Genomic DNA, 12,892 nt, shown 5'->3' on the forward strand with positions numbered 1-12,892 from the left:
TATTATGATGGAGGATGGATCATTTCACAAATCTAATTGGAGTAGATGCTAGCACAGAGCACAGAACATAAAAATAATAAGAAAAAATAGTTATTTTGTAACCCTCAGCTACCCTACCTCTGTGAAGACTTTTGTAATATCTACTAAAGATCTTACCAATAATAGTTCGGTTGTTGTTTTCAGGCCTTCAAATAACAAACTCTTTGACTTTGCTGTGCTGTTGTCAGTTACTCCCATTACATCAGCCACTACAAAGACTATTTCCTTCACTAATTCTTCATGCATTCTGAACTCTCCAAATTCTTTAAAAAGCTTGATCATGTCTTTGACTGTTCTTGTTACAATTAGTGCACTTTCCAAAGTTACCTTTAATATTTCAGATCAAAAAGAAGGTATTTTTAAATTCAAGAACAAACACTTCACATCATCACTTTTGACAATTTTTAAGTAATAAATCTTATTAGACAGTTCCATTTTATTACTTAGTGACAAATATTACCTAATTATTTTATAAGGTCATTAACGGTGGAAAGAAATGTTAATTATCTACAGGCAAATTGTTGTAGCCCAATCATAAGATTCTTAAGGTTCATTGAATCTTCTTTCTCAGTTTATCAGTTAGTTAAATAGCTGCATGACAGCAGAATAAATATTAAATTCACCAACAGTGTTTACCACACAGGCTTTTCAAATAATAAATGGTAAGCAAATGCATGATCTATCACATAGCTGAACCAGATTTTAGGTTTGAGACCTGTCAATATGACGAATTAACTGATTTCAGCTGACACAAAAGTTGGGTATTAGAATCGGCTTGAGCACCCGAGCATTACAGGGGAGGTGGGGGTGCAAACAAAAATCAAATCATCAGTGCTTGCTGTTCATGGCAATCCACTCCCTCCTGTTGCTAAGAACATATGTGTTGTCCTGTCTTTAGGTAAAGACTGGATCAGGCTGGTAGTGTTGATCTCCATAGTTGAATCTTGCCCAAAGTAAAAATTACTTGTTGGCTAGCATTATCTTTGGAACAAATTCACATACACTGACCCAAATAAGGAGCTATTAGGACAGAAGGCCAATAGCTTGGTCAAAGTGGTATGTTTTAAGGAGAGTCTTAAAGCACGTAAGTGAGGTAGAGAGGCAGAGAGGTGTAGGAAGGGTATTCCAGAGCTTGGGGCCTAGGCAACTGAAGGTGCAGTCATCAGTGGTGGAGTAATTAAAATTGTGAATGCTCAAAAGGCCAAAATTAGAGGAGGGCAGATATTGCCCGTCAGCAAGCACAGGGGTGATTGGGGAACAGGGAACAGGGAATGGAACATGATGTGAGTTAAGAATGGGCAATGGAGTTTTGGATTGACCTCAAGTTCACAGAGTGTAGAATGTAGGAGACCAACCAGGGTTGCACTGGAATAATCAAGTCTAGAGGTAAAGACAGCATGAAAGAGGGTTTCAGCAGCAGATGAGCCGAGGTAGGGGTGAAGTCAGAAGAATAAACTAGAGAAAACAATTTACATTTTTTATTTGATCAAACAGTTTGTTAAGTAGTTGAAAGCTCCTTTACCTCATTGGTTACATTAACAAGGTCATGTAATACAGAGACAGTTTCCATCAGCTCCCTCTGGAACGAAAAAAGAAAATCAAGCTTGTCCAAAAGGTGTCAACAGTAAACCAAACCTCAGCTGTTACCCTTAGCCACAACTAACAAACACATTCACCACATTGGTTTTCCAAAAGTGTCTGCAGTTATTTCAAAGCTACATTGGACAATGAGGTGAACCCTCATGGAAATTAATTCACTTCCATTTATTTTGCTCGATAATTGGTCGAACTCTTTCCTGAGTTATTCTCTTGCGATTTTTGTATTTATAAAGCAAATTAGGGTTTTTTTATCAACACCAATACATGAGTGGTGTATAACTTTGTTCAACATATCCTTTTTCCCCTGATAAATTGAATTTTTAAGAGTGGCAGTTGAGTATTCTGTGAAGAAAGTACAAACCCTAGCAATAAACTAAAACTGACGATAGGGTTGAAGAACAGTATTTAATACATAGCCAGCACAAACAGAGGACAAATAGTAGACAGGTGACAAGAAGCTGGAAATACGATTCATCTTATACAAGTGGGATATGAGGTACATTGCACAACTCCTCAACAATTTCCATCATAAGTTGCATAATTCAAGTTAAGATGATAGAAATTTTAATGTAAAATAGAAATTAAATTGCTGGAGCAACAGTTGCATTACTGTGCTGTTTGTTCTTAATTCTGGCATAATTGCCTAAAATGTGAAAAACATTTCAAGAAGATATATCATATGTGGTATTTTAAAGAATTAGTATCATCTTGGAATACACAAGTTAAGGCAAACCATACCTGACTAGATATAGTTAGGCTGCAAAGAGCACTTATTAACATATTTCTGGTCCGTATCTGGAAATCACTTGTGATTCCTCCCTCTTTATGGAGACGATAGAGCACCCTGGCCAACAATACGATGTAATTTTTTGTTTCCTTTTGGTTTCCCAACAACATGAGAATTGAAAGGTTCTGAAGACCCTGGGTGCACCTGAATGAGAAGGAAAAGGGTTACCTATACTCAGAATTTCTCATGGTGATGTATGAGCCTCACTTAATTTCTGTAATGGGTAATATAACATAATTTAGTCAAAGTATTTTATTAGTACACTGATAATTTAGTAAAAGTAAAGATATAAATTGATGATAGCTGTTTTAGAATAAAAATGTTATGTATAAGCACTAAGCAGTGATGTTAAAAAATATTTCTGCCACTTAAGAGATTTTCCCAACGTGCATCACTTTATTCGCTGTAAGCTTACATAGTTGATAAATGAAAATCATCTCTGGGATTGGAAACAAGATCCACTCTTCAGAATGGATTCATTTACTCACAGTTCTTCATCTGTTTTAATACTTGGTAAAACAACTGGAGTAACTGAACATGGCTTGGTTTTCGATCCAAGTAAATCAGTAATCACAGTATTGATCGTCACTACAGAAGAAATATAAGCAAAGAGACTTTAAACCAAATTAACATGGCAGTTTGATACAGTAGCACAACAGAGTGAAACAATTAAGCATGGTAGTGCTGAATCGCATATTGCATTTGGTGTATGGTTAGTGGTTGGGTTACTGGATTTGTAATCCAGAAGCCTGGACGGATCCACACACAAGTTCAAATTCCACCATGACAGCTGCGGAATTTAAATTCAATTAATTAAATTAATTTTGGAATAAAATGCTCGTATAAGTAATTGTGATCTTGAAGCTAAGGGCGGAATCGTCCCAGATTTGCACTAAGTGCAGTAATGGGTGGGTAAAACAACAGCAGCTTTTCACGCTGTATCATCCCAAACCCACTGCATTAATTATGCATCCCCAGATACACGCCATTTTGATGGTGGGCGGGCTCCAATTCACCTGCCACGCAAGCACCTCGCTGCTTCATCACGTCAGGCACCACATTTAAAATAAAACCACGCTCAATTCTTCCAGCCCAGGACTGAAGCAAAGAAGACATGGCACCAAAAGACAAGAAGACTGCAGCCCTTGAGTGCGTTTGAACACTGTGGAGGCCCGCTGTGATGTCCTCTACCCCCACTCTGGCTGCAGGAGGGGCCGCTACATTGCCACTCTGGTTTAGTAGATGATGGCAGTGGTGATCAATGGCAACGTTACACAGAAGAGGTTGGCCATCCAATGCAGATAGAGGATGAATGATCTCTTCTGTGCAGCCAGGCAATTGGCTCACGCTCTTAAACTCTAACACTCAAGCCTATCATACAGTCACTAGCATCTCACTCACTGCCAGCTCAAGGGACATCACCACCCATTCTTACATACACACCCTCACATGTCCATCTGGCCTCATCTCCTCTGGAGACTGCCTCTTCAGCCTTCACCATCTTAAGGCCTCTTACACAGATCCACACACACCCTGGGATACCCTCCTTCCCCAATACAACTCTTGTCCTGCAGCTTCTTCCCTTGCCTGAGGCCACATTTCCTCCTTCCCCAAGCCCTGCAGCCGTTGAAAAGCCACCCACATATGGAGACCTATCCGAGATCCCCTCTAACAGTGAGGTGGTGCTGTCTGTGAAGCCTGGCGCTGATAACTGAGAGTTCTCACAGAAGCAAGATAGGTAAACAAACCTTGAAGCCCTGAGCGAAATGCAGCCTGCCAAGTGCACGCCTTATATATGCTGTTGTGAAACACGTCAGCGTGTTTTCCCATGGACGATCCAAGGGGAGGGATGAGTCTGGCGGGTTGGGCTTATAATGATATGCTGATGTATTTCAATGCGGTTCCCAACATCCGATGGCAGGGAACACAGCCCGCCTTCGGCGGGCAGAGCGGATGATCATAAACTGGCTTCATGATGTCGTGAAACCAAATTTTGGTCTTCTTGCCATATTGTCCGCTCACGCCACCCAACACACCAGACCCTGGCTGGCACAGAAAATACCGGCCTAACAGTTTGTTGTTAAAAACCGACCTGGTTCACTAATGTCCTTTAGGGAAGAAATCCACCTCCCTTACCAGGTCAGGCCTGGCCTACATTTGACTCCAGACCCACAGAAATATGGTCAACTCTTAACTTCCCTCTGAAATGGCCTGGCAAACCATGAAGTCTGGAAAGTAGCTAATCGCCAGCTTCGAAGGCAAATAGGGATGTGCAATAAATGCTGGCCTTCCCAGGGACACCCACAACCATGAATGAATGAAAAGAAAGGAAAGAGACTGCACCCTTGATTTTTCAAACATCAAACTCTTGGGCCTGAATTTTCAGCTCAGCGGGGTGGGCACATGTGATCAGTGGGCCGGGGACAGCCGGGCAACGGACAGCCAACTGCAATCGGCCCCAGACCACGATTTCATTCTGGCTGGCCAATTAACGGCCAGTCAGCATGAAATGCGCGCTGAAAAGCTCAGCGCTGCCAGGGTGGGGTGGGAAGTGGGCGGGCGATGACATCAATGCGGGCACTGGCCAGCACTAACAGAAAGCTGCCTGAAAGCAGAAGCTGTCTCAGGGAGCTGAAGACCTGAAACGGCAAAAATAAAGGTTTGAAAGCTGAAAAATAGTGTCCATTTTTCACAGTCACCTGAAAATTTAGCTAATGAAATGCTGTCCACAGAAATTTATTTATATTTTATTTCATCATGGAAATCTCATCCTGCCTGTGGATGAGGTTTGTTGAAAAATGCAAAGGCTGCCTGGCCAATTCATCCATCCACCAACCGTAAGGCTGGATGGGCTACGTAAAGTAACAGACAATTGCACTGTTAATGGTCTTAATTGCCCTCAAAATTGTCAACAGGCACGCTTCCAACTTTTGTGCATGCCTGCCGACTGAAATATCACGTGAGCACGGGATGATGTCAGGGCGCTCGCCGGACATCATCTCGTGTTATTTCACACGCAATCGGTTTGGGCACACACTCTTCTGATCAGCATAAAATTCAGCCCTTAATCATGGATATGCCATTATGGGGAAATGTGAAGTGGAAAAGAAGAAGGAAAACTGGACAAAGCAAAGTATCAAGTGCTTGACCTCGAGAGCTTTTGGCTTTACTTTCCAAATTCAACCCTTGTTAAAGAAAACAACATGGAAGCCAGTAGCACCGCCAGAATTGGTATGGGATAAAATCATGGAAAGCCACAAGAAAACTAGTGTGAAACACAAGCAACTTGCTGTTGCTCAGGTCTCAGTTTCTTAACTAAGCCATGTAGAATTCAAAGTGCCCACAAATCCACCAGTGTGACTGATAGTAGTAATGTAGAATTTAATACTACATATCAAGTCAAAAGGCCACAAATTCTCCTTCAATGATTGTGAGCAAAAAGATGAATTTATGATCGATTTTTCCACACCTGGGTGTACCAAAAATGTATTATTACTATTGCTTTTTTTCAAATACACTGAATGAGCCAATATCCCCATAAAGGAAAGTTTAGAAGACGATGATGTTATAAATCCATTTTGGAGTTATATTTCGTACCTTAACCACCACCCATCCCTCCCCCAGCTACTCGCTGAGAAAACTATTTTCCCCAAAGCTGTGTTTCAAACTCCCATAACCCAATCCATTGCCTTCGCTGCACTTTTCAATATGTACAATATGTCTGCTTTCCCCACTGAATTATCATTCATGCCTTCACCCCCTCTGGATTTCTCAAGTCATCATTAAGCAAATTAGCACACTGTTACATGAAATGTCCAATGTAATTGGAAGCTGCTGTTTAGGTGGGACTTACATTTATATCTATTGGTGGCTTCGCCAGCAGGCAACTTAAAGTAGTACTCATGATCCCTTCCATCATACAAAACAGTTTCAGTTGAATTGCCAATGCTGTAGCTGTACTCGTAATGCAGATCCTTCAATAAGATAAAAACATTTCTAGTTTCAAGACAACAATATTTTTAAACTCATCAAAGATTGCAAGGTAACTAATAAAAGTGCATTGTTCTGAACCCTGAGCAGTGCACAATGCAGGTCACAGGATGTATGAGTTAGGAACAAGAGATATCAAAGAAAACAGAACTCAGTCTGACCCTTGATATTGCAGGATTTAAAAATCAAAACCAAGTGATATATATTTTACTTCACTATATGAGTAGCTAATAGAATGACTCACTGTCAGAAGCAAATATTAATAGGTCTGGGTCATCCCAATCAATGTTGTTTTAAGTCTACATTATTTAAAATGGCATTCATTTTTGCTAAGTGCGAGTATTCAGTTACAAAGGATCATTTATTGTCAAAGATAGCTCATTACAATATTCCTATTTTTGGTTGGCCAGCATTTAGAGCTAGAGTGCTGAACATAATTGTTAAAATATCCGTATTTTGAAATTAGTTGATCATACTGCAGTGAGGGGTTTGAATTATCTCTGATATTAAGATTACTTATTTTGTTATTATAGTAAGAATACTTCATTACACAAATGTAGAACGGAAGCTACCCAGGGCAGGTGTAGGAAACAAATGACAAAAAAAATCTCATATAACAACACAAAAGCAAAATGTTTTGGTGCTAGAAATCCAAAAAAATTAGAGAATGTGGGAGTGTTCTGTGGGTCTGGAAGCATCTATGGAGAGAGAAATCATACATGTTGCCAGACTACTGAGTATTTCTAGCATTTTCTGTTTTTACTCCATAATCCTTTAAAACTGAAATCCTGACAACGGATACCTTCCTAAAAATTGTGTTCCAAATAATGATTAATTTCAAGTTGTTGAAAGCTACTGAACAATGGCAAAAACAGAGGGACTAACCTGAAAGGAGTTACTCAACCAACAGCGTTGGGAAATTAAATTTTATTCTTTACCATTTAAAAGGGAGCATATAATACAGCAGTTCTTTAAAGCTTGAGCAGTTTTTTTTATTTGCACATGGGATGTAGGCGCCGGTTAGGCCAGCATTTATTGCCCATCCCTAATTGCCCTTATTCGGAGGGAATTTAAGAGTTAACCACATTGCTGTGGATCTGGAGTCACATTTAGGCCAGATCAGGTAAGGACAGCAGATTTCCTTCTTAACTACCCTCTGAAATTACCTAGCAAGGTCAGTTCCAGGGCAATTAGAGATGGGCAATAAATGCTGGCCTTGCCAGTGACGCCCACATCCCATGAAAGAATTTATAAAAACATTGTAAGCATACACCCCTTGACTCCACCATGCCACAGTTTCATTAAGTGTTCCTTTATATGTGCTTAAGTGAAACCACAATTAATGCCCTCCACCTGTATATAATTAAACACAATTATGATCTATAATTTATAGAAATGCATCATATATTTAGCAAAGGAATGCTTTCCGAAGTGGTGACTTTTTTTAACACCACAAGCTCACCTTCCTCCCAGAAGTACAGAACATGCTGTAATGTGTCAGAATCTCTGATCCAATGCTGGGTCGCACCTCGCATGTCAGTCCCTGAGGAGCTTCATTAGTGAAGAGGAAAAGCTGTGCTTTTCCTGTTTCGCTCTGACCTTCTGCAGGAGAAGTAGACAGTGCAGACAGACAGTAGCATAAAATGTTACAATCTTAGCAAACACATCTTCTGTGAGCAAAAAACCAAAGTGAAGTTCAAAATGCTTGAAATATTCTTACTTACCAACAATGACTTCTATCATGTAAATCTTTTTACTTTTAAGGCTGAAAGGTTTAAATGTTAAAGTCTGTGATTTTATACCTGTGGAAAAAAGCAAAGCCATTCTTGAATCATTATTAGTGTAGCAGAAAAACAAAAATATATTAGTTCAACACAACACTGTTATTCACAGCTAAAGTTAATATTAATGTATAACCAAATATTAAAACTGAATAACTTAGCATTTCAGTCATTTTAATTTAAGCTATTTGCTCTTTACTTTCCCAGTTTTCTCTTCCTTCATTGCTTCCTTTCCTGAATGCAGTAACTGATAGGAGAATACAGCTCCATAAACACCAGTTAATCTTGTAGTTCTTCATATAGGTTATCATTCTTCTTATGTGAACTTAGGTGAGTGTCAGCAAGCTGGAAATGCAAAGGAGCTGAAGGCATCAAATCTAAAAGCAATTCTGTTGTCTCATATATATGTAGGTACCAAGACAGTTAGTAAACATACACAATGAGAGCTGGCACAACATGTGAATACACTCAGCAATATATTTTTTAAAATTTATTCACGGGATGTGGGTATCACTGGCTAGGCGAGCATTTGTTGCCCATTCCTAATTGCCCTTGAGAAGGTGTGGTCGGTCATTCTTGAATCGCTGTAGTCCATGTGGTACAGGTATACCCACAGTGCTGTAGGAAGGGAGTTCCAGGATTTTGACCCAGCAACAGAGAAGGAAATCAATATAATCATCCCACCAGCAGTAGCAAGATAAGACTCTTTTTCACATTTTTCATATTCTCCGCACAAACCAGCAGGATTTTCACTTTGCCTCAACCTAACCGTAAGCCAGCTGGGAACACTTCATGGCATCTTCTTTCTGCTTCCAGTTAGACCCTCTAAAGCTGCTAGTGCTTCTATTACTTTCTCTTCGAGTCTAATTTATTAATGCAAACTATGGTAAATTGCTCAAACTATGGTAAATTGCTTTATGGGGAGGCAATGGTGTAGTGGACTAGTAATCCAGAGACCCAAGGTAATGCTCTGGGGACCTGGGTCCAAATCCTGCCACGGCAGATGGTGGAATAAAAATCTGGAATTAAAAGTCTAATAATGACCATGAAACCATTGTTCTAAAAACTCATCTGATTCACTAAAATCTGCTGTCCTTACCTGGTCTGGCCCACATGTGACCCCAGACCCACAGCAATGTGGTTGATTCTTAAATGCCCTCTGAACAAGGGCATCGCCTAGCCAGCGACATCCAATGAATTTTTTAAAAAAGGAAATCAAGACAGCACCAAAATCAGTGAGATTATGGACAAAAGGAGCAGACACTCAATTCTCCCTACTATCATCCCATTTCCCATCAAAAGCTAGGCGGTAATCAAGCTGAAATAATTCATATTTTCCAGCTACTCTTCTATTTTAATAAATTTCAGAAGCAAAATGCGACTTTGTTCTGTATCATGAAACATTACTGTATAGAAACTGACCATTCATCTGAACTGTCCATGTCATATTTTTCACACCATGAGCCATATGGATGTTCCCACTTTCCTGATCACTCACCTTCAATAGTTCTTTTAAGCAACTACCTAATTTGCTTTTCAAATAATTTCCAGACTCTGCCATAAACCAGTAAAAGCAGAGATTTGCATATTCAACCCATCTTTAGCATAAAGGAAATTTTTCCAATCATAAACAAAATTGATTGAGAAAGTGGTCCTGGGCATGCGACAAAACAAATTCCCTTTTCTCACCACAAACATTTTCCTTATCCCAGGCTATTTACCAGAGAACTAAAATCTCCTATAATTGTTAATATATTGTTGATGCTCTTGAATAGGCTTACACATTTAATTGTTGATATCCATTCCATTGCTCAACAGCATATATCATACTCCCCACCAATGTGACTGATCCATTGTTATTCCTCAGATGAATCCAGAGGAATTCTGTTTACACCATTTTTTATTAACATTTTACTGCTCTAAGCTAATGATGTTTTCTCAACTTACTATCATTACCTTACTGCCCTTTCTTCTTCCCTTGTGGCTTCTGGATATATCTGGATATATGATACATGGTACAGTTTAAGTTTGTTATGGAAAAAGAAATAGACAAGTTGCAAAAATAATGTCTTGGATTGGGGGAGACTGGATCTTCATAAAATAAGGCAGGATCTGGCCAAGGTAGACTGGGAACAACTACTTGTGGGGAAATCTACAGAGGAGCAGTGGCGGAGCATTCAAAAAGGAAATGGGGAGGGTGCAGGCTCAACATGTTCCCTCAACGGTGATAGGAAGGAGTAACAAGCCCAGAGAACCATGGTTGACCAGAGATATTCAGGTTACGATAAGGAAAAGAGAGGCTTTTAGCAGGTACAAGGGAAGCAAATCAGCAGAGGCGTTAGTGGAGTACAGAATTGCTTAAGAAAGCAATTAGGAGAGCAAAGAGGGGATATGAGAAAGCTCTGGCTGGTAAAAGTAGGGAAAAGCCCAAGATATTCTATAAGTATATCAATGGGAAGAGGATAATCAGGGAAAGAGTAGGGCCCATAAAGGACCAAGGGTGGTGCCAGATGACATCAGTAGAGTGGTGAATGAATACTTCACATCTGTCTTCACCCAAGAGAATGAGGATGAAGGTATCGAACCTCGGGGAGAGAGACTGCAAGGTTCTTAAGCAAGTTGATATAGGGAGTGACAAGATATTGGAGGTGTTGGCAGGCTTAAAAGTGGGCAAATCTCTAGGTCCGGATGATTTGTGTCCCAGACTGCTGAGGGAGGCAAGGGAGGAGATTGCAGGGGCTCTGACCCAAATTTTTAATTCCTCTCTGGCCACGGGGGAGGTGCCAGAGGACTGGAGAACAGCTAATGTGGTTCCGCTATTTAAGAAGGGTTGTAGAGATAAGCCAGGGAACTACAGGCCAGTGAGTCTCACGTCAGTGGTAGGGAAACTATTGAATTCTGAAGGAGAGAATCTATCTCCACTTGGAGAGGCAAGGTTTGATTAGGAATAAAAGCAAAAAACCTGCGGATTCTGGAAATCTAAAACAAAAATAAAAATACCTGGAAAAACTCAGCAGGTCTGGCAGCATCTGCAAAGAGGAACATAGTTAACTTTTCAAAGTCCGTATTACTCTTCAACAGAACTAAGTAAAAATAGAAGAGAGATGAAATATAAGCTGGTTTAAGGGGGGTGGGACAAGTAGAGCTGGATAGAGGGCCAGTGATAGGTGGAGATAGCCAAAAGATGTCATAGACAAAAGGACAAAGAGGTGTTGAAGGTGGTGATATTCTCTAAGGAATGTGCTAATTAAGGGTAGAAAGCAGGACCAGCAAGGTACAGATAGCCCTAGTGAGGGTGGGGTGAAGGAATAAGAAATGGGCTAAAAGGTAGAGATAAAACAATGGATGGAAATACGTTTAAAAATAATGGAAATAGGTGGGAAAAGAAAAATCTGTATAAACTATTGGAAAAAAAGGGGGTGGGGGATCGGAAAGGGGGTGGGGATGGAGGAGAGAGTTCATTATCTAAAATTGTTGAACTCAATTTTCAGTCCGGAAGGCTGTAAAGTGCCTAGTCGGAAGATGAGATGCTGTTCCTCCAGTTTGCGTTGAGCTTCACTGGAGCAATGCAGCAGGCCAAGGACAGACATGTGGGCATGAGAGCAGGGTGGAGTGTTGAAATGGCAAGGGACAGGGAGATCTGGGTAATGCTTGCGGAGAGACCGAAGGTGTTCTACAAAGCGGTCACCCAGTCTGCATTTGGTCTCTTCAATGTAGAGGAAACTGCATTGAGAGCAACGAATGCAGTAGACTAAATTAAGGGAAGTGCAAGTGAAATACTACTTCATTTCAAAGGAGTGTTTGGGCCCTTGGACGGTGAGGGGAGGAGAAGTAAAGGGGCAGGTGTTGCACCTTCTGCGGTTGCATGGGAAGGTGCCATGGGAGGGGGTTGAGGTGTAGGGGGTGATGGAGGAGTGGACCAGGGTGTCCCGGAGGGAACGGCCCCTGCGGAATGCCACCGGGGGGGTGAAGGGAAGATGTGTTTGGTGGTGGCATCATGCTGGAGTTGGCGGAAATGGCGGAGGATGATCCTTTGAATGCAGAGGCTGGTGGGGTGATAAGTGAGGACAAGGGGGACCCTATCATGTTTCTGGGAGGGAGAGGAAGGTGGGAGGGTGGATGCGACCAGACCTTACCCCCACTAGGGCTATCTGTACCTTGCTTGTCTTGCTTTCTACCCTTAATTAGCACATTCCTTAGATAATATCACCACCTTCAACACCTCTTTGTCCTTCTGTCTATGACATCTTTTGGCTATCTCCACCTATCACTGGCGCTCTATCCAGCACTACTTGTCCCACCCCCCCCTTAAACCAGCTTATATTTCACCTCTCTTCTATTTTTACTTAGTTCTGTTGAAGAGTCTTACGGACACAAAATGTTAACTGTGCTCCACTCTGCAGATGCTGCCAGAGCTAAGTTTTTCTAGGTATTTTCATTTTGATCAGGGATAGTTAGCATGGCTTTGTCAGAGGGAGGTCATGAGTAACAAATTTGACTGAATTTTTTGAGGAGGTGACCAGGTGTGTAGATGAGGGTAGTGCAATTGATGTAGTTTATATGGATTTCACCAAAGCCTTTGACAAGGTCCCACATGGGAGACTTATAAAGAAGGCAAATGCACATGGGATACAGGGTAATTTGATAAGGTGGATTCAAAATTGGTTTAGTTGTAGGAGAGAGGGTGATGACAGAA

General features: G+C 40.9%; 1 protein-coding gene across 1 annotated transcript in view; it reads right to left on the reverse strand.

Annotated features, from left to right (window-relative positions):
- The window catches only part of LOC121276026 (polycystic kidney disease protein 1-like 1), a 252,137-nt gene that overhangs the window by 151,710 nt on the left and 87,535 nt on the right, over positions 1 to 12,892 (reverse strand). The window contains exons 15-21 of the mRNA XM_041183968.1: positions 8,136 to 8,217; positions 7,878 to 8,007; positions 6,279 to 6,399; positions 2,914 to 3,013; positions 2,377 to 2,569; positions 1,562 to 1,618; positions 157 to 366 (exon numbers count right to left, since the gene is read on the reverse strand). Of these exons, the coding sequence (XP_041039902.1) occupies positions 157 to 366; positions 1,562 to 1,618; positions 2,377 to 2,569; positions 2,914 to 3,013; positions 6,279 to 6,399; positions 7,878 to 8,007; positions 8,136 to 8,217 (893 nt within the window). The remainder of the gene's footprint in view (positions 1 to 156; positions 367 to 1,561; positions 1,619 to 2,376; positions 2,570 to 2,913; positions 3,014 to 6,278; positions 6,400 to 7,877; positions 8,008 to 8,135; positions 8,218 to 12,892) is intronic.

The sequence above is a fragment of the Carcharodon carcharias genome, chromosome 3 (assembly GCF_017639515.1).
Source record: "Carcharodon carcharias isolate sCarCar2 chromosome 3, sCarCar2.pri, whole genome shotgun sequence".
NCBI classification, from domain to species: domain Eukaryota; kingdom Metazoa; phylum Chordata; class Chondrichthyes; order Lamniformes; family Lamnidae; genus Carcharodon; species Carcharodon carcharias.